Source organism: Catharus ustulatus, chromosome 5, assembly GCF_009819885.2.
Source record: "Catharus ustulatus isolate bCatUst1 chromosome 5, bCatUst1.pri.v2, whole genome shotgun sequence".
NCBI lineage: Eukaryota > Metazoa > Chordata > Aves > Passeriformes > Turdidae > Catharus > Catharus ustulatus.
Genome location: NC_046225.1, coordinates 67236805 through 67256262, shown reverse-complemented (window position 1 = coordinate 67256262; position 19458 = coordinate 67236805). Strand labels below are relative to the sequence as shown.

At 38.3% G+C, this 19458-nt stretch overlaps 1 protein-coding gene across 1 annotated transcript in view; it reads left to right on the top strand.

Annotated features, from left to right (window-relative positions):
* HGFAC (HGF activator) overlaps positions 1-18744 on the top strand; it is a 38603-nt gene extending 19859 nt beyond the window's left edge. Inside the window, exons 8-14 of the mRNA XM_033060801.1 lie at positions 6978-7152; positions 9452-9537; positions 9985-10225; positions 12701-12840; positions 14966-15106; positions 16099-16247; positions 18532-18744. Of these exons, the coding sequence (XP_032916692.1) occupies positions 6978-7152; positions 9452-9537; positions 9985-10225; positions 12701-12840; positions 14966-15106; positions 16099-16247; positions 18532-18705 (1106 nt within the window). The 3' untranslated portion in view covers positions 18706-18744. The remainder of the gene's footprint in view (positions 1-6977; positions 7153-9451; positions 9538-9984; positions 10226-12700; positions 12841-14965; positions 15107-16098; positions 16248-18531) is intronic.
* Positions 18745-19458: the final 714 nt, after the last annotated feature.

Genomic DNA, 19458 nt, shown 5'->3' with positions numbered 1-19458 from the left:
AAAAAACTACTTTAGTAAAGGAAATTCAGCTCTGGAGGCTGGAAGGAAAGTTTTAAATATTTTTTTATTGAAGAAGGCAGAAGATAATGAATTTTAACTTTCTAGTTTGTATTTACCCTGTACTAGAATGCTTTTGGATTAGTGTTTAATTTTTTGCTTTCTAGAAAAGCAGGGGGAAACAGGATGAAGTATAACAAAGTCAGCTGGCTGACAATGATAAATGTGCATTTAACCAGTCAGTCAGTCCCCCAATGAATTTGGATAAAGAGGTCTGGAAGTAAGACTTGAAAAGGATTTCTAAGTGGGGCTGAGAAGACGCTTGTTGCTTGCATGTATGAAGTGCTGGGCTTAGTAATCAAACTAGGCTGAAAAAGAATAAAGTCATCATTTCTCCACAGCTGTGGAAAAATAGATGGGACAGGTGGTAAAAAAAGCAACATTATGTATTAATATGGCTTGGAGAGGTGATTATGTTATTTGCACTGGACAAGATTTATAGGTCACCACGGAATTTGAATGAGGGGAAGGCATGGGTTCATAATGCAAGGACAATGAAGAGAAAGCCTAGAGCACCACTGCAGAAATAGGAATGGTGAGTTGGATTTATATCAGATTTTGAATTATTAACAGGATAAAAAGTATGCCCCAGTAGACTGTTGCCTGCAATGATCAATGGTAGGAGGCACTGGAAGATGAAATGGGTGAGCATGGCATCTTCCACTAAGCCCCCACCTCTGATTTATTGCACTGAGACAGTGCCACTCTAGGGCATGGTGAACAGGAGGCCAGAGACAGCTGTGGCTTTGCAAAACAACCATTCCAAGGTGGGAGATGTGAGCAGTGATAGACAGGCTCTTCTTATTTCCCAGCCTTCTTTATAATTTTAGGACCATAATAAAGCTTTTGGCTAATACAGAGAAAAACAAAAATTAAGAAGGAAGTAGTGTTTGCATGGAGGTTATGCATTAGTAATTTATGTTTGGCACCTTGGCAAATGTGGGCTAAAGAGGAGAGCTGATGAGCTGTGCTGGTAGCAGCATGGCATACAGCAAGGACCACCTCTGTAAGGATTGAGAGATAAGGCACATACCAAAGAAGGGGAAAAAAATTCTCAGGTCAGGGATAGGAGTAGATTCAAGATCCAGAGGACTTCTTTATTTTTGCATAGACATGCATTTTCCAGATGCTGGCAGGCACCAAGCTTTCTGTGTTTTGCTCTGTATTCCTACAGTGTTGCCTTTTTAGATGACAAGTCTTTGTTGTAATCTTAGTATAAACTAATATGATTTATATTAGAAGTTGCTAGTATGAAGCAGCTGTTTAGTCCTTACTCTTGTGAGAGTGCCTGACTTGGCAGCAGTGTTACTGGGTGCTGGTTAATTGAAAGCCATTAGGGTGTTTTTAATCCTATTTTTTATTTATTTAAAATGTGTCAGCTGTTTCAGTTCATTTTGTTTTATAGAGGGGACATCTCTTGAAGAGCAAGGGGACTGACATCTCTTATTCCATGCAATCTGTTGTCTTGTGTAATTGTCAGTTGAAGGCAAGATGTGATGGAGCTCATCCTTGAATTACTGTACTGTCTTTTTCTCCCATCTCCTGCTTTCTCCTCTCAGCCCACTCTGGATGCTTTGGGGGCTCAAGGACCCCCACCCCTCATTACAGTCTCTCTGCAGAGTACCTGCTCATCTGCCATCATTAGCTGCTGCACAATCTGTTTCTTTTCCTGCCCAGAGAGTTATTTTGGCTCATACTGTAAGCACATCAGGACCTACAGGTATATTCAAAAGAATGAAACTTTTGCTATGAAATAGGCACTCAGATATTCTTGAAAATGCTGTATGGCAGTCTGTGCAACTGTCAAAGTAATATAGCACTGATATTGGCTTCTTGTTGCCAGAATTTCTTTCCCCTAGCTCTTGACAACCTATTTCCTAAACACATTGCTCCTATTAGCTTTATATTTCTACCTATTGGATTGCACTTATGACACTGTAAATCATAATTATTACTAGAATTGAAGGTAATAAATAGAAAAATGAAATGGAAAAAGAGCTAGTCCTTCCTCTTATCTAGGATATTACTTTCCTTAGCTATAAGAAAATACTGGCAGAGTTTATAGATTTCTGGATTTAAATTTTTTATATTAAAGAATTTGACTTATTCAGAAGGTAACTTTGTCCATTAGCTTTTATAACAGATATAAATATCTTCAATTTTACCTCAAATGATTTAAGCATTGGCAAATATGAAGTATAAAATTGGCAACTTTGAAGAAGAAATGTATTTAAAAATGAGTCTAGTTTTAGTAAATGCAGTGTGCTATCCTTATGTCAGGATGCAACTTAAAGAGATTTTTTGTGCATGTAAATTTCATGTAAATCACTTATTTCCCCACAGACTTAACTCCATCCTTGTTTTACATAGTAATTTTCTGTTAGATTTATTGGTTACAAAAAGATGCCAGTTTTTCCACCTTTCTGCCTAGCTTTTAGCTCAGACAGATCATTTGTGTTGTAATTGGGCTACAGTTCCAGTGGAGATTCATTCCAGTGTTAGGTGCTGTCAGTCCTAACAGGTTTTGCTGTTATTCAACAAACCAAAAAGTGGCAAAATTATTTGAATCAATTTTTTGAAGCAGTTATTTGTTATATATATGTACAAACAGAAATATTGAAGTCTAGGTAAATATTATAACAGTATAATTGAATTATATTGAAATGTAGATACATAGTTCCCCGTATATTTCACTTCTGGTATGTGTTCATTAATTTTTAAACTCTGAAAGCCACAGTGGGTGCTGTTACTCCTCACATTCACAGACAGGCAGGAAAATGTGAAGGAATTTGTTTCAAGTTGGGAACAGTCCAGTCCTGGTGCTGCTGCCATGAAATCCTCTGCCCATGTCATCAGACTTCACATTCTCATCACTGAAGAGTGAAAAAATGGCAACTGGTTTCTTCTGGTGCCCACTCAGGCACCTTCCTAGATATTTACAGCGATTTTCAGTGCCATAGGGACACACTGGAAGATCAGTCAAATCTTCCTTTGGAAGCAGCACTAGGTTCATGTGGATATCTTTCGAAGCTCTCTTCATGGTGTTTGTTTCATTTAGCATAGAAATATTTGCTTTATTCCTTTCAGAACACCTGGCAGGGTGTGTGTGTCTGTGTGTTGTGTTTCAGTGCATCATTTGATGAAATGAGATGTCTATAAGAGTAATCTCCACGGTTACTGGAGACTCATTCCTCTCACACATTTGTTGCCAGCCCAGAATAGTGGTTGGCTGCCTGGGCAGCAGGGGAAGTGCAGCTCCCTGAAATCAAAAGCTTTCACACCTTTCACCTCTGAGAGCATCTCACAGCTACCCAGGAAAGGAGATCAGGGGACTTCTGGCTGAATGAAGGAACAACAAACCCTTCTGCAGGCATCCAGTGAGTCTGAACTCAAGTAGAAAAGAAATTTGGCTTACACCCTTGTAAAGGATGGCCTGAAGAGCATCCTGTAATGCTGAGGTCATGTGAGCAGCAAATTTTATTTGTTTTAATTTTATTTATGCAGAGGTATAAAATGTCCTTGTTCACTGCTGTTCATCTTGAGGAAACAGCAAGAGATGCTGAGTCAGGGAGGGTTTAGGTTGGATATGTTCTTTCCCTCTTCTCCCCTCTCTGTTCCTGTCATCAGCTTATATAGAGCAATACAGAAAATTAACCCAACATTGTATTTAATAAAATAATTACGTGTTGGTTAGGGATAAATCAAAGTATTTCTGAATGAAAGAGTTACTTTAAACCATCCTGTCCCAGAATCAGAATCAAAATCATTGATGGAAAACCATATTGTTATAAATAGAATGAAACAGCTTATGTATATCTGGAAAAAGAATACATTCAAAGTTCAAAAAACATAAAGAAAATTGATGGTGAGGTGTTTTGGGGAAAAGAAAAATGTGAAAGATTCATTGTTTTCTGCAGTTTCAAAAGAAGCTCATAAAAAAATGTTCAGGTATGTGATTATAGGACTTGAAAGAAGATCAGGAGACAAAAATTTCACAAAAATTGTGAAATGCTTTCAGGAAGTTAGCAATTAGAACTGGTTGGATAACTGCTATTTCAGGCTACTGTTATTTTTAAGACCTAAAACTGTTTTATTGGAAAAGGCAAAGTTTTGTTGTGACTTGCTTACAAAGTATAAAACCTTAACACATGTGGAATGTTTTACATGAGCTAGAAAATAAAATACAACAATAAATTCTTTCTGATTTTAAATTTAAATAATATTTTTTTCTGGAAACCAGCAAACAGGGGTGATGGCATAGGACTGCAGAATAAGTTGAATCTGCATTTGTGTCAAAACTTTCATAATCTGAAAGTTTCGGGCATTTCTCCTCTTAGCAGTGAGTGGTGGTAGTACAGGAAAGAACAAGAAAACGTTACATCCAATATTACATCCTCTATGACTTCCATGTAAGAAAATAAATATGTTTCAGAGCTATGAGACATTGTAGAAGCTGTATGGATTTGGGACTCAACAATTCCCAGACAGAGCAATCCATTAAGAACTGCTGCAAGCAGACCACCTACACACTGTTTCTGACACAGAGGGAAAAAGAGAGTTTTTCAGTGCTGTAACAGTTCATAAAAAGAGACTTAGAGGCAAAAGATCTATGTGATGGCAATAATTGCAGAGATATTTTTTAAATTGTTTTTCTTGAATTATAGATGATAAAAATGTATAAAGCTTTGCAGATTCTTCTCTTAGTGGGTACCATGGTGCTGCTGCCCACCAGTCAGATAAAGGTTTCTGGACTGGAGCACAGACCAATGGAAAGCTCCTAATGAAACAACTGTTCCACCTCAGAAGCCTCTCCACAAGGTAGCAGATTAACTCAAGTTATGCCTGTGTCCAAAATACTCCTTATAAAACCAAAGAGAAACAGAAAACTTCTTGAGAGAAATTACTGTTCCTCTCAACAAGTGCAAGATGTGATCTAAACTTCTTAGCTACAGAAGGAAAACGTGAGGGATGATTTAGAAAGTAGCCAAATTCTTCAGTTAAAATATGCTGGCAGCTTTGGCAATGACTGGCAGACCTGATGAAACAGAGACACATTGGATTTTAAGCCTGACAAGAATAAGCACAACTTGTAAACACAATCTGCAAGACGTCCAAACCATTGGCATTGCAGAATATGGCCCTGAGTCTGTATTGAAATACAATCTCTTGTTTCATTCTCATAAAAGTAGTCACTCTAATTGTTTCTGAAAGCAATAAATACAGTACAAGTAAACACAGCACCTGGCATAAATGAAAAAAAATTAGCATACAGCATGATTGTGGTATTTTCATGACATTGTTTCAGGCAAACAAAGAAGTGTAACTTGCAACTTGCTCAGAAAATAAATGGCAGCTTTGCCAAGACATGGTTACCCTTGCTAACAATACAAATGATAGACAAACTATTTTCTGTGAGCCCTGGATTGTGTTGTTAAAATATGAGTTTGATTTAATGTTATATTCATAGTCATTGAATAAAGAAGATTTGATTCAGGTTGAGGGTAGGAGAAAATGTGGTCTCAGCATGTTAGAAATGTCTGCCAGGCCAAGCTAGAAAGTGGGTGTAGCTAAGTGTTTGTATGCTAACTAATGTTCTTCCACCACACTTCTTGACCTTCATCTCCCAAATTTATGCCATATGCTTGCTTGTGGTTTTGAGGTCTGTCACTACACTGATGGCTTGGCAGGGTAATTAGCAGTTCAGTACTGTGGTTCTTTATTTCAGTCCTGGTTATGTGCCCTGGTTCATGTGTCACCTTATTCTGTCAAAATAAACAGATCTTTGGCAATAGCTGTCTGCACTGTGTGGTGTGATGGATTATCCTCCAGAGGGTGTTTTTCAACAGTTGGTCAATGATGTTATATCTTTAAGTATGTCTATAAGTCTAGAAGAAGATTCCACCAGTCTTGTGACATGTCAAGGACATGTCACGTTGACATGGCTGGGACAAGAAACCCTCTGAGGCTTGGTCACAATTAATCCTCTTTGTGCATTAGATGGTTTTGTGTTTCCTTTGGGATACTCTTAGCTGTGTTTTGAGGTGTAGGCTTTCTGCTCAGTGCAGCTATTTGTATACAAATGCATCCCCATATGTTTTTCAGCCATAATGCTGGTATGTGCTGTTGATAGATCTTGGCAGCTGAGTATACAGGTCATAGAATATGTATGTGTCAGACCTATCTGAAGAAATAGCCCATATGCAGGTGACAAAGACGAGGGTTTTGAATAAGAAAATTCAACCTATTAGTTAGAATTTTGCAAAATTAATGTATCTGCAACATGTAGCGACGTATTTGTAATATACATGAGTATATTATATATATGTATATGGGTACATATGAGGCCATTGAAAGAAGTATTTTCAAAAATCAGGCCTTTGAAGCACTTGCAGGGAAGGATTATTTTCAGATATTTTCAGTATTTTCAATATCTCTGGTTACCTGAAGCACCCTATATTTTCAATGGAGATTCAGTCAATGTGAGCAGACAGGCTGGATTGGTTTGCCACTAGAAATCTCTGTTTCTCTTAATTAGCTAAAAAGGGAGCCTCCAGAGATGAGCTCAGTTGTGTCTAAAATTAGAACAGAGGAATCCCAGCCATATTGCTGACTTTGCTACAGATTGCTGACTGAAATCTTCCATACACAGTACAAATTTTAGGTCTAATTTTCTGCCATTCTGTCTCTTGCTCCTGTGTAAAATGAGGTTAACTTAGTACTAATTTTAAGTAGAGGTTTTAACTTCTTGAGTTTCTTTTATCTTTATTAAAAAAAATCCTTGTTTGATGCATTCAGGTCTTGTGCAAGGTGAAAGGCACTACAGGGTTGGGCCCTCTGGCTCTCATTTGGGACCTCAGCTGTGAAGTGAGTATTTAACATGCAATCAGCATTGATTCCTGACCAGTCTCTTCCTCTGCCAGTCCCAAGCCAACGGTGCTACATTGGCAATGGCACAGATTACAGAGGTACAGCCAAGACAACCATTTCTGGACACAGCTGCTTGCCTTGGAATTCAGACCTGCTTTACCAAGAGCTTCATGTTGACAGCATTGGGAAAGCAGTGCAGCTTGGCCTGGGGCCATTTCCTTACTGCAGGTGAGGAAAGTTCTTGTTTGTCCTGCATTTGTACAGCAAGAGATGGATGTGTTGTGGAAATAAGAAGGGCCAGGGATCTCAAAGCAGGCGTTACCCGTGTCTCAGAAAAGCTAGACTGACTTTAGTAATCACTTAGCCTGACAAGAATGAAGACAAGATCTGGTAGATAGGCTCAATCAATAGCTGGGTCTGCTGAAAGAAGTTCAGACACAAAACAATTTTAGAAATTCCAGGTCCTTTTTTCCCCTGGGTAATATTTGTTTGTTTTTTTTTTTCAAATGAGACCATCATGCAAAACCTTTGAAATAGTTCATTAATGCTTATCCAAAAGGAGAAATCAATGGAGTAGTTAAATTGAAATGGCTAAATTTAATTTCTTATTCTTTGCTTGTGAAAGACATACCATAAAGAAGTATTTTCAAAAGAGAAAAGTTATTTGAAAATGAAAAATCAAAGCACTATATTTAAATAAGTTTGAAATGGGATGTCAAATTTATTTTTTGGATTTCTTACAAAGGAAAACTATTGCCAAAGATTTCCTAGCATTCCAATTTCGATTGCACCACATAGTGATAAACTACATTTCTGAAGTTTTCTGTTAAGCTATAATGAAAATAGCTTTTACTGTGTAGGTTTGTGCCTTCTCCTCAGTCACCTTATGTTCCCCCTGTTTCTGAGGTCTCCATGAGCTCAATGGCTATCCACAAATAAAGGAAATGTTTCTATTTAGAGAGAAAATTTCTCATCCTGGAGATGAGCAAATGCTAAACCTACCAAACTGTAGATGATTCTCCATAAATTACTGGTTGATGCCTGAGATTTTCTTTGCTTGATTGCTTATTTTTGTGTGTGTGTGTGTGTTTTTTGATATTTTTTAATGGAATTTAGACAAGTAGTTCAGGAAAATCAAAATGTACTGCACTTCCTAATTTGGTGATAAAAAGCATACACACATGCTGAAAGTAGCTCTTCTCTATCTAACACAAACTAACAATAAACAGTTCCTACCCCCTCCTTTAAACCCTTGATTTCCAGGGCTTGGTCCTCATGTAAACACTTCAGTATTTGATTTATGGTGTACTAGCACAGTGTGGCAATTTATCTGGCATATATTTTGTGCTTTGATAAAACTTGAGCCCCTTGATTTACATCATTTATGCCCAATATTCACTTTCAGATTTGAAATGCAGAGAACAAAATGGTGTAGGAGCTGATGTGTTCGTGTTCTGTAGAGCTGAGAAAAAAGCTTTTCACTCTTTTGTCAGCTTGTTACAATTTCTGGGGATATCTCTGCTGTACTATATAATCCTGCAGATATCTTCTTCTTCCAATAGTCTAATTTAGAAACATTGTTGGCGGAAGATGACTCAATCTGTGTTGCTTCTTCAGTTCTGAGAATTTGAAATTGCTCTAATCTTTTTCTGAGGAGCAGTCAGATTGAAAAAGAAAAAAATAATCGAAGAACCTTACAATAACAGATAGGGCTTGTGATAAATCCAACTGAAATTAGAATTACTGCTTATCTGGAGCTCTGAATTACCTTGTCTATCTTTCTTGGTTCTAATAAAGATCTTTCTGGGTCTTCAAAGTCTCCCTATATTCTTGGAGGTGTAAACTGGGCAGATTTCTGGTTACTTATAATGCACTGATAAAGACATAGAGAACCCCTAATGGAATCAACCCAAAATCTGTTTAACACCAAGGTAACAAAAGGCTAAACAGTTTCCATGAGTCCTTTTTGTTTTTTTAACCTTTTTGAAGAATACAATATTCTTGAAATAGTCTTTCATTTCCTCAGAGTCTACAGGGAATGTGAACCTGAGATTTGCAAATTCATTTTTGCTAGCTATTCTTGTTATGGATTTTCTATGATTCTACCTGTGTTGGAATCTCCTTGCCTAAAAAATAACCTGAAACAGGAATCTCTGCCATGGGATTTAGTTCTGAAAATAGCTGAGCTGATACCTGTGAAAGCACTTCAGTGTGGGCTGTAGTTAAACGCTGTTAGCGTGCTCATGCATCCAAATACTTGTAGGCAAGTTTTATGGGTGTTCAGTCATGTCTGTATTCCAGGTCCTAGAGAACCTTAGTCTTGGTAATTGTAAGATGAAGAATTATGTGGAAAGGCTGCTCACCTTTGTAGGTGAGCACTTTGTCAGCACTTTGTCAGATGGCTCAAAATCTGACAGTCCTGTCAGTCCTCTGCATGGTGCAAGAGGAAAAAGCAGAAAACCTTTGGGAAGCTTGGAACAACACTGTGGTTAATGCTTGTAATTGCCTCTTTTCCTGAATTAACTAGAAATCCAGATGATGATGACAAGCCCTGGTGTTACATCATGAAGGACAACAGTTTGTCTTGGGCGTATTGTGACATTCCAACTTGTGGTATGTAAAGGCTTTCTTAAAATCCATGTTATGAATGAAGGTTTATTAATACTACAACAAGGTTTCACTGTATAATTTTGAATCATCTACTGTTCCCAGGAGTGTTGAATATTTTACTGTTTCCAGTAAACAACGGGCATCTTTTGCATTTTTTGGAGTTGTGATACAATCTGTGATTCTTGTCCTGAAATAGCAGCAGTGTCATATTGCTGTTTTAGTCACAATCATGCCAATATCCCCAAATTTTCTGCTAGAATGTGCAAGGTGCCACAAATGACTGATGCTTTGGTAAAAGTTGTCATCACCCTGGGAATTACAGGCCCAGAAAAGGGGGTGGGCCTCTGTGAGCAATGAGAGCTCTGCCTCCTGAAGATTTATGAGACATGGTGTTTAATACCAAAACATAAGGATTCTGGTGGTCTGATGCCATATCCCTTTTTATCTCAGCAAGCAGGGAAAGAAGGCCACCAGTCCCAGACAAAGTAGATAATTCTGCAAATACCAAAAGACCATGTGGAAGAAGACATAAAAAAAGAAGTTTTGTGAGACCTAGGATTGTTGGGGGATCTTCATCTCTGCCTGGATCTCACCCCTGGACAGCAGCTATATATATTGGAGACAGTTTCTGTGGTGGAAGCCTGGTTCAGACCTGCTGGGTTGTGTCAGCAGCACACTGCTTTGCTAACAGGTAAATTCACCCCTTAGTGTGACAGTGGGTCCTCACACAAACCTGAACTGAAACAAGAAAGAAGATGAGATTATAAAAGACCGATGTGTCAAAAGGAATTTCTGGCAATTTGAACGACCTAAAAAATGTCTTGGACTACTATAATCTCATAAACCCTTATCTTGTTCCTCAAGGAGTCTCAAAGAATCTAAACTAAAGGAATAAGGTAGGGTGAAGCAGCACATAGAATGGGGCATCACCTATGCAAGAATCTGCAGGGGAATACAAGTATTTACCTTCCTCTTGGTTACCTTTCTGAATGTTTATGCCTGTTTTGAGATATAACAGAGATGATTATGCTACTGCTGTGTTTGGTTCAGAAAGGCTGAGACAGCCAAGCAATGATTTATTGGAGATGATAAATTACTGTTGGTTGACACAAATAGAGTGGGCTGAGCTTTACAAAAAGCCACATGGAAGAACTAAACTGTCAAACTTCTGAAGCTGATTTTCTTGTGAGATTTTTTTTTCTCCTGCGGGACACTGAGAAAAATATTGCTTTTAGGATGCTCTTACTTTATTCTAAATACTTAATTTTCTACAAATGTTCAACACTTTCCCTGATTTCAGTTTGATCACATGGAAGGGAAAAATATTACATCATTTGATACCCATTGTTCCTTTGCATAGTAAAGAAGCCAAGAGAAACAGAAAACCTTTTGCCAGAATATAGACACTGATAGCTTGTAGAGCTAATAATACCACTGTGAATGCTGTACTGAAGCATTTGGAGCTCAAGCCACAATGCATTTGTTTTTCAAATGTTGTGAAATAGCTACTAACTTTGGCAGCTGTTCAGGACATTTCCACCCACTTCCAGCTGGTCGTTTGGTATGTACAGATTTTCCATAATTACTGCATTGTAATTTGCACTCTACTGTTTGTTTAGTACCTCTGGTAGTCACAATTCCAACTGTTTTCCACTAGGCGACAATAGATACCTGTGCAGTTCAATTATTTCTTTTTCCTTTTCTGCAACACCTCTTGTTTTATTTCTTTTCCTGAATGAACCATCCGTAAGTCATAGTAGAACCATTCAGAGCTTCTAAAATTATTCTAAATACTATTCCAGAAACTGAACTTCCTCTGTTTTACAGGCCCAAAATTTGATTTTCAAGGAGGTTGATTTACTACTGCAAAAATACTGAGAAAATCACGGCCTTACATGTTGATCAAAAAACATTCTATTGTCTTCTTGTATTCCAGTAATACAGAATATACTTTGCCCTTTAATTTGTTAACCTTAGGCATAGTTGGAGCAGAGTTGCTGCTGTCTCTCTTCATTGCAATTGCCCAGAATCTCTTTCCTCTGAGTCCATGGCTGCTGATCATTGCTGTGCACTCAGTGCTGGGGGAGGTTCTGTGCTGCTTTCATACCTGACGGGCACAGAAATGAAAACAGGGAAACTGCAGTGATGCAAACCACTCTGCATCTGTGCATGATGTGTGACACCAGATATTTTCTTCTGCAATGGATAACAAAACATAGAACTGCTCCAATGTTGAAGACACTTGCTAACTAAATTCATTGTAGACTTATGCAGATTGAATTGGTTTTAGAATAAGAGTGAAATGTGAATTCTGTTGCTTTCCAAGCTGGAGAATATATTGCCTTTCCTAAAAACTTCCTGATTATTCCCAAATGTCCCTTACTTCCCAGTTGCTGTACTCATTAGTTTTCTTTCCTAAGAGCCTGGATATCAGAGGACAGTGGTCTTTTTAAAGTAAAAAAACTGATAGTTGGAAAAGATGGTGTGAATTGCAAATACTGTGTTCTCCACTGGATGTGAAGTTTCCCATTAAATCCATGTGCTTTTGGGACTTCATCAGGTTGCTTTTGATTCTGAAAAAAAGATCTAACACAGATAAGCAAATCTAAGAACTGGTGATATCATTTAGGTGGAAGCTTACCAGATGTTCCTGAATTGTCAATGTGCCACTACCTTTAAATCTTGGCCCATGCCAGTAATTTTTTTCAGGAGACTGATTTCCTGGAGAAATGAGATATCCACCACTGACTCATCCTTTGATCCTTCAATTCTTTCTGAGCAGTTTTTGTAACCATTGGCAAAGCTGAGTTTAAGTTGACTCAGTTAAATTTCTAGAAGAGGTGTTTACACCCCCCAAAGATGCTTGTTAGCCAAACAGCAGCTGAGCAGCAGTGCCTGTGGCTGGCCTTTTCCTTCTTTCAAGGAGCAGCAGCCTTAAATTAGGCTTATCAGGACCCACAGAACCAGGGTCTCACTGTAACATCTTTTTCCTTGCCCTCTGTAGGCAGGAATCCTGGGAAACAGATAAAGGCATTATGGGAGGGTAAACAATGGACATGTTGGGAGGCTGAGATTATAATGATAAATAGTATATCCAGCCACTGGAAAATCAGCTGCATTTGTCCTGCTTATCACAGAACTGCTTGTCTCTCTTTTTGTATTACAGTCCACTAAAATCCACTATTAGAGTAGTTCTGGGTCAACAAATATTTAATAAAACGACTGATGTAACACAGACATTTGAAATAGAGAAATACATCTTGCATCCTCAGTATTCCGTGTTCAATCCTATTGACCATGATATTGGTGAGTATTTTTGTTCAGACAGTTTTATTTTCCATTTAGTCGACCTAGCTTCAAGTTTAGATAGTCTGTTAAAAACTGCCTTTAGTGTGGAAAAATCATAGATACTAGGAGAGGCTTTTGAATGCAGAGGGTTCTTAATTCTACCAGAGTTATAACAGCATCTGAAAGCTAGACAAATTCACATGAAAAATAAATTGCAAATTTTAAATAATTATGATAATTAGCCCTTGGAGCAATTTACCAAGATGTGTGGCAGATTCATCATCACTTCAAGTCTTTGTGAGATTAGGCATTTCATTTTTTTCAACTGAACCAGAAGCTGTAGGCTTGATGCAGGAATTACTTGGTAAAATTCTATTGTCTGTATTGTATAAAGGATCTGACTAGATGAATGTAATAACCCCATCTGCTCTGAAAATCTGTGGTACTAAGAACCATTTTTTATACTGAGATAGATTTTAAAATCAGCTGTCTTATCAGTCAGAAGTTAAATGCCCTTCTGATTGACCTTATAATATTAGTCAGAATGACAATGGAGCAGCATCTTATTTCTTATTTTCTGATCTGCTCTTGTGAAAGTTGTCATGCCACCCCAGGGCATCAAGCTGTGTGAGCACTTTGTCTGTGAGACTGTTTAATAGCCTGACATTGGGAATATTTTAGGTCAGGCACATACTGGCTCCTTCTGCTCCCAGATGGTGAGTATTTTCTACACTATAGCAAAGAGCATTCAAGTTCTGTGTTGGTGGGAGCTCTGTCACAAGGAGACAAACAAGATTTGAGGCATTACTCTGTTCTGAAATATCCTGGTGAAAGCCACCCATGACACTTTGAGATCTCATAGCTTTTTTTAAATTACTCTGAAATTAGGTAGGCATGCCTCACCAGTTTGCTATGCCCAAATCTAGGGAGAGCTGAACACGAAGTGCCTAAGACAAGTCCAACTGCAAAAATAAACAAAGCAGAAACTGTGTTGTGGGGGGAGGATGCAGGTGCTTGTTCTGTCCAGTCAGTGATTTCTACTGATGCAACAGAAGAGTTATGCCCTGCTGAAAATATTTTCAAAAGGAAACAACTATCACATGAGTGTTTGCTAGGAAATTTGAGGGATTCAGAAGCAGGCAGAGTTAGTGGGGAAGAGGAGCAAGGTGAGGAAGAGCAAGCTGCTGAGTGTGGGAGCAAGGTTTGTGTGGGTTTCTGAGATACTTCTGTGTTCCACTAAGGCCAAAACATGTAACTAGTAGAGAAATAAGACTATCCAGTGAGGTCACTTGCTTTCCATACAGCTGTGCTCACAAAACTTTGAGCTTCCAAAAGGGCTAAAGGGAAGGTTAAATATGTGTGTCCACATTACCTCAGCTCTGTTCTCTCTGGGTGGTGTGGCCAAACCAACATGCTGCCCTTGTTCCATCCAGTACAAAGGCCCCTTTGCTGCTTTACAGCCAAACAACAGAGATTTTCTACAGGGGAACCAATTTTTGGAATCTTTCAGTATCACTCTCATGATGCTGCTCAGCTACGTATTTACACTGTTTTCAGCCCCATGACTGGTTACTAAAGATTGTGTAGATTATGTAATACTTGGTAGCTTCATGAAGCTTGGTTTTGAAATATCTTGAGGTTTTACTCCCTAATTTTAAAGATCTTGAGTTTTGCTGAACTCAGTGATAATAGGACTGAAAATATAAAAGCTCTTGGAGTAATTAATTTTTTAATGGAATTTGAGTTAGGCCAGTGGCCAGGCTTTCAGAAGCAGTGAGTATTTGCACATCCCACTTATTTCAGCTGAAAGTTGGGGATATGTCACTGTTATTTAACTATAAGGTGGGAGGAGACACATGTATTTTCTATCTTCCTCCTTCTCTACAAAGGCAGTGAAGCAAAATCTGCTCAGTGAGCATAGCATAAAATAAATATTCCCACAAGGGGAGTAGCTGAATGTTTCAGCCTTCAATTTGCTGTGAAATCAGGTGCTGTTGAGATGAGTCTGTCTGTCTTTGATTGAAATATCTTAATTAAGAGAGGCTTAGGGGATAATTAAATTTGTATCTGAGACCCATTACTGCCAATCCCATTAAAGAAAGGGAACAGTCACTTTCTTCCTCCTGTATTTTCTGTTCTGCAGCTTTGATTAAACTGAAGAAAAACGGCCAACGTTGTGCTGTCAAGTCCCAGTTTGTTCAACCCATCTGCCTGCCTGAAAGTAACACTACTTTCTCTAACCAGTTTAAATGTCAAATTTCTGGATGGGGACACAAGCATGAAAGTGAGTAAAATGTGAGCTGATGTTGGTAGAAAAAAATCATAGTAATAAAAACATAATGCTCAGGTATACGTCATACAACTGAGAGTTTGGTAAAATGTTTTGCAAGGGACTTCTGGTGGGATTCTTTTTACCTGCCTTTGGAGTTCACAACATTTACATCTGAAATAGTCATCCTGAACTTCCTTTATAGGTCTTGGAATTTGGAGTGTGGTTCCCTTGAAATGTTTGCACCATTTCAGGATGGAATGAGCTATGAGCTAGCTAGATCTCAGTGGACTGGGAGGGGAGAAAGCAGCTCATTGGAGTGCCAACCCCTGGAATTTTAGTAAAGTGAATCCTTCCCCTGATTTCTCCAGGTGGAGACTTCACCATGAAGAAACTTTGAAAATGTTGATAGGAGAAGGCCAGATAGACTTTGGGCTAAGAAATGCTTACATTCAGCTTGAGAAAAGTGGAAAAAAATCACCCCATCCTTTCTGAGGAGGAATTTCAGGATTATGAGGCTGGACTATGCTGCTTCAATGTTGAGATAGCAAAGACCTGTGTAGGTAGATGAGAAGGATTCAGGAGCTGGCTGCCACATTTTGGTGACAGATATAGTATGAGCAAATATTCCAGTCTAAATGTGTAGTCTAAAGACAAAAAGAACTAAAGGAGCCTTTGAAAAATGGATGATTTATTATAACATCTGGAAAGAAGTGAGGACAGGAGTGCTGGAGTACTCTTCCTGAATCTCTAGAAAATTAAAGAAGCTAAAGTGGGTTAATGGCTGGACATTTCAATGCTCTTATTTTAGGGAGTCTGGCTGGAGGATCAGAAAGTGATCACTATAAGAATTACTCTATTTTAAAGATATCCATAACATGAATATTACTAAGAGGTATTAAATATGTTCATTATATGTTAAATGTGTTGTATTGTGCCTTATGTTTTCCTGTTAAGCTCTTTACATTCTGTAAAAATTACTTTTCCTCTCTGGAAATTTTTTTAAGATATATCTGGTTATTCAGATGTCCTGCAAGAAACACTGGTTCCACTTATTTCAGAGGAGAAGTGCAGAAGTCCTGAAATTTATGGAAGAGAACTCACAGAAAATATGTTCTGTGCTGGCTACTTCGATAGCAAATCTGATGCTTGTCAGGTAATGCTGGCTGTCCTCTCTAGGCAGGTGATGGAAATATATTTTGGTCAGAAATGCTGCAGTGTTACAATACTTACATTTCATTTTACGGTGCTCCTAAAGAAAAGAAATGTTCCTAAAGAAAAGAACCTTATGTGATTGCTTCCACCTTCATTTTTTATCATGCTCAATGTCAACTGAGCTCTACAGAAGGGCTCCAGGGTATTATTTTCCTCCTACCTTCACATAAGGCAGTGGCTGTGCACTGGAGGGTGTATTGCTCCAACTGTTGGCTGAACCTGCACGTAGTGACAATGGATTTCTGCCCAGCTGGCAGGGATGTGCTGGTGGGAAAACCAGCATGAACCTGTGTGGGGACAAATCCCAGAGCTGTTGCCTCTTGCCTGAGGGGAAATAAGGACACCTGGGTAGGAGGTGAGGAGCAGTGGTGAGGCTTGGAGGAGGGAGCTGAGGTTTCTATAGTGGATGTCACTGAATGGTGTAGAATGTCAGTCAATTGGAAACTGTGTTATGTAACCTCAGTCTTTCATGGAATGACCTCATGCTCTCACTACTTTCAGTTATGTCACACCTCGGCTCTGAATAAGGATGCAGAATTGTTGTGGTGATAGATGAGGCTTCTTAAAATGAAGGATCAGATTATTCCTTACATAAAACTTCAGATTTACAGTTCAATTTGAAGCTGTATTAACATAAATTTGTGAAAAGGCAGCACATAGCTAATAGCTGGCAGTGTAAGTGGGGGAAAGAATAACGTGTGTATGTGCTGGAAGCCCCACAGAGGTCATAGAAATATCCAAAGAAAGGTGTCAGGAGTGAAATGGCAGCAGCCAGCAGTGGCTCAAGGCCAGGGCTGAGACTGAGGCTGCAAGGGCTCACACCAGCCAGAGAGATGGAAACTACCCTGCCTGCCCAGCTCCCCTGGCCTTTCCCAGGAAGTCAAATACAGAGACAGCACTACAGCTGATTCTCTCTTACTGCCCTGGAAAAACAAAAATTGGGAATGAGAAGGAGAAAAGAAAGTGGAGGGAAGGACAAAGGAGTTGCACAAAGACAAGTGGTCTGGAGAGAATGACAAAGTCTGAGAAACAGCGATTTAGAGTCACGGGTATTGCTGGAGAACAGTGCTCGTGACATGAACTCATTATTAGTGAATCAATAAAACATTTTTCCCTATTGTTAGAGTTGTAGTAGGGTCTGAGGAGAAATAATGTAGACCTCTTAATATAATAACAAATGTAGCTGATCTCTGGGTTTTCTTAATGCACACTTAGGATATGAACCTGTATACCATCTGTTATAAAAATATTCCAAGACCAAGAAACTTCAAACAATGTGTTTTCCTTGGTTATTTTTAAAATATTTTCTTGGAAACTTTTTTCTTATTTAATCAGTGCACTGATGCCAAAATTGCAATCAGTTAGACTAATTGTGAAAAATACACAAACAAGCAAGACTTCATCTGATATCCCTCACTTAATACAGAAATCATCAGTATAAAGGCAACACAATTTCCTTATGTATTTTGCATAGGAAAATAATGGTCTCAAATAATTAGAGTGATGTCTGCTTTTACCAGTACCATTTACTGAGTCACATTTTTAATTTCTAACATTTAAATTTCTTTAGAAAGTCAATCTAAGAGTAACAGTAATAATAATAATAATAATAATAATAATAACAACTTGTTCTGAATGTTTTCAAGGTTTAAAATAAGTAGAAATGTTCAAAATTAATCCTTGCTGTAGTGTAGTTTGGGCTGCTTTTTGGTTTGTGGTTTAATGAAAAGGTAAATACTCAGTAACAAATTCAAACACATGCAAAACTCCATATGCCACATAAAATTACAGCATCCCACAGTAACAAAGTGTGGCTGTATGCAACACCTTTCTTTGAAAACTCTCACATTCTCTGAAAGTTGCAATAAACTGCATTGAGAAACTCTCCAAATGCACCCATATAACCCCTCCAGGCAGTGCTGATATTACAACAGTGCCAAGCCTCAAAGACTTGTTCACTTCCATTGAAAATGATCTACATCAACCATGCTTTTCAGTAGGTGTCTGTACCTAAAAATTTAATATTTAAAAAAATCTGGTATTTTGATACTTTTGTTTAATGGGTAATTAAAAAAAATTTCACCATTATATTTGAGTGTGACTAAAAAAATTTTTTTTTTTAGTTCAAATCTCATGTGCAAACGTTCCTATTTTACAATTTTCCCACACTGATCTTCTGACTGCTTTCTATCAGGTCAGATAACCTTTGCTTACTTTTGATGCAGGGAGATTCTGGTGGACCTCTGGCTTGTGAGAACAATGATGACATCTCTTACCTCTATGGAATTATCAGCTGGGGAGATGGCTGTGGCAGAGTCAACAAACCTGGAGTATACACAAAAGTGACAAACTATGTAAAGTGGATTAACGAGAAAATTTTCCCCCGAAAAACTAGTTGAACAGTTAAATAAACTAACACTTGAAGCAGGGTTCAGAAATTCTTTGGTTTTATTCAAGTGGCATAAATATTTTATTATAAGCTGGTATGAAAAATGTTATGGTAATTTTTAGCAAGTTCCAAGCCAGACTACCAAAAGCAGGCCTGCTCCATCTGATGTCAACAGCTTGATCTAGCACTCTAGGACTGTGGATTGCTCAACACACATGACTGCCTTTATTTGTCTTAATAAAAAAATCCCAAACATATTGAGACAGTGCACAAAAGTCTACAAGTCTCTGTCTGCTTGGTGGATTACATAAAAACTGTTTGGTGTGTTTTGCAGTTTCTGGTGGAGCTGTCATTCCCAAAACCCACCCGCAACAATATTGTCCTTGTACTCTCAGCTGAAATTAAAAAAAAAAAAAAAACAAAACAAAAAAACCCAAAAGAACCCAAACAGGAGAATAAAAAATTAAATTCCCTCTCCCTGAGAAATGATCTCTTGAAACTCAGGGCAAGAGACACCAGGAGAACAATGTAGGTAAAGCTGCTCCTCAGCTAACTGCAACAACAGTTCTGGGGAAAGAAACCAGGTTTTGTTTCAACCAAACACGTAAGCATATTTTAATATAAACTAATTTCTATGTGTCCCGGTTTAAAGGGACAGTATTGCCAGGAAAAGGGAATTCAGGAACTCGCAGGCACAAAAAAGGTATAGGTTGGGAATAACAGTTCTTTACTGAAATATTTACAAGACAAACAAAAACAGCAT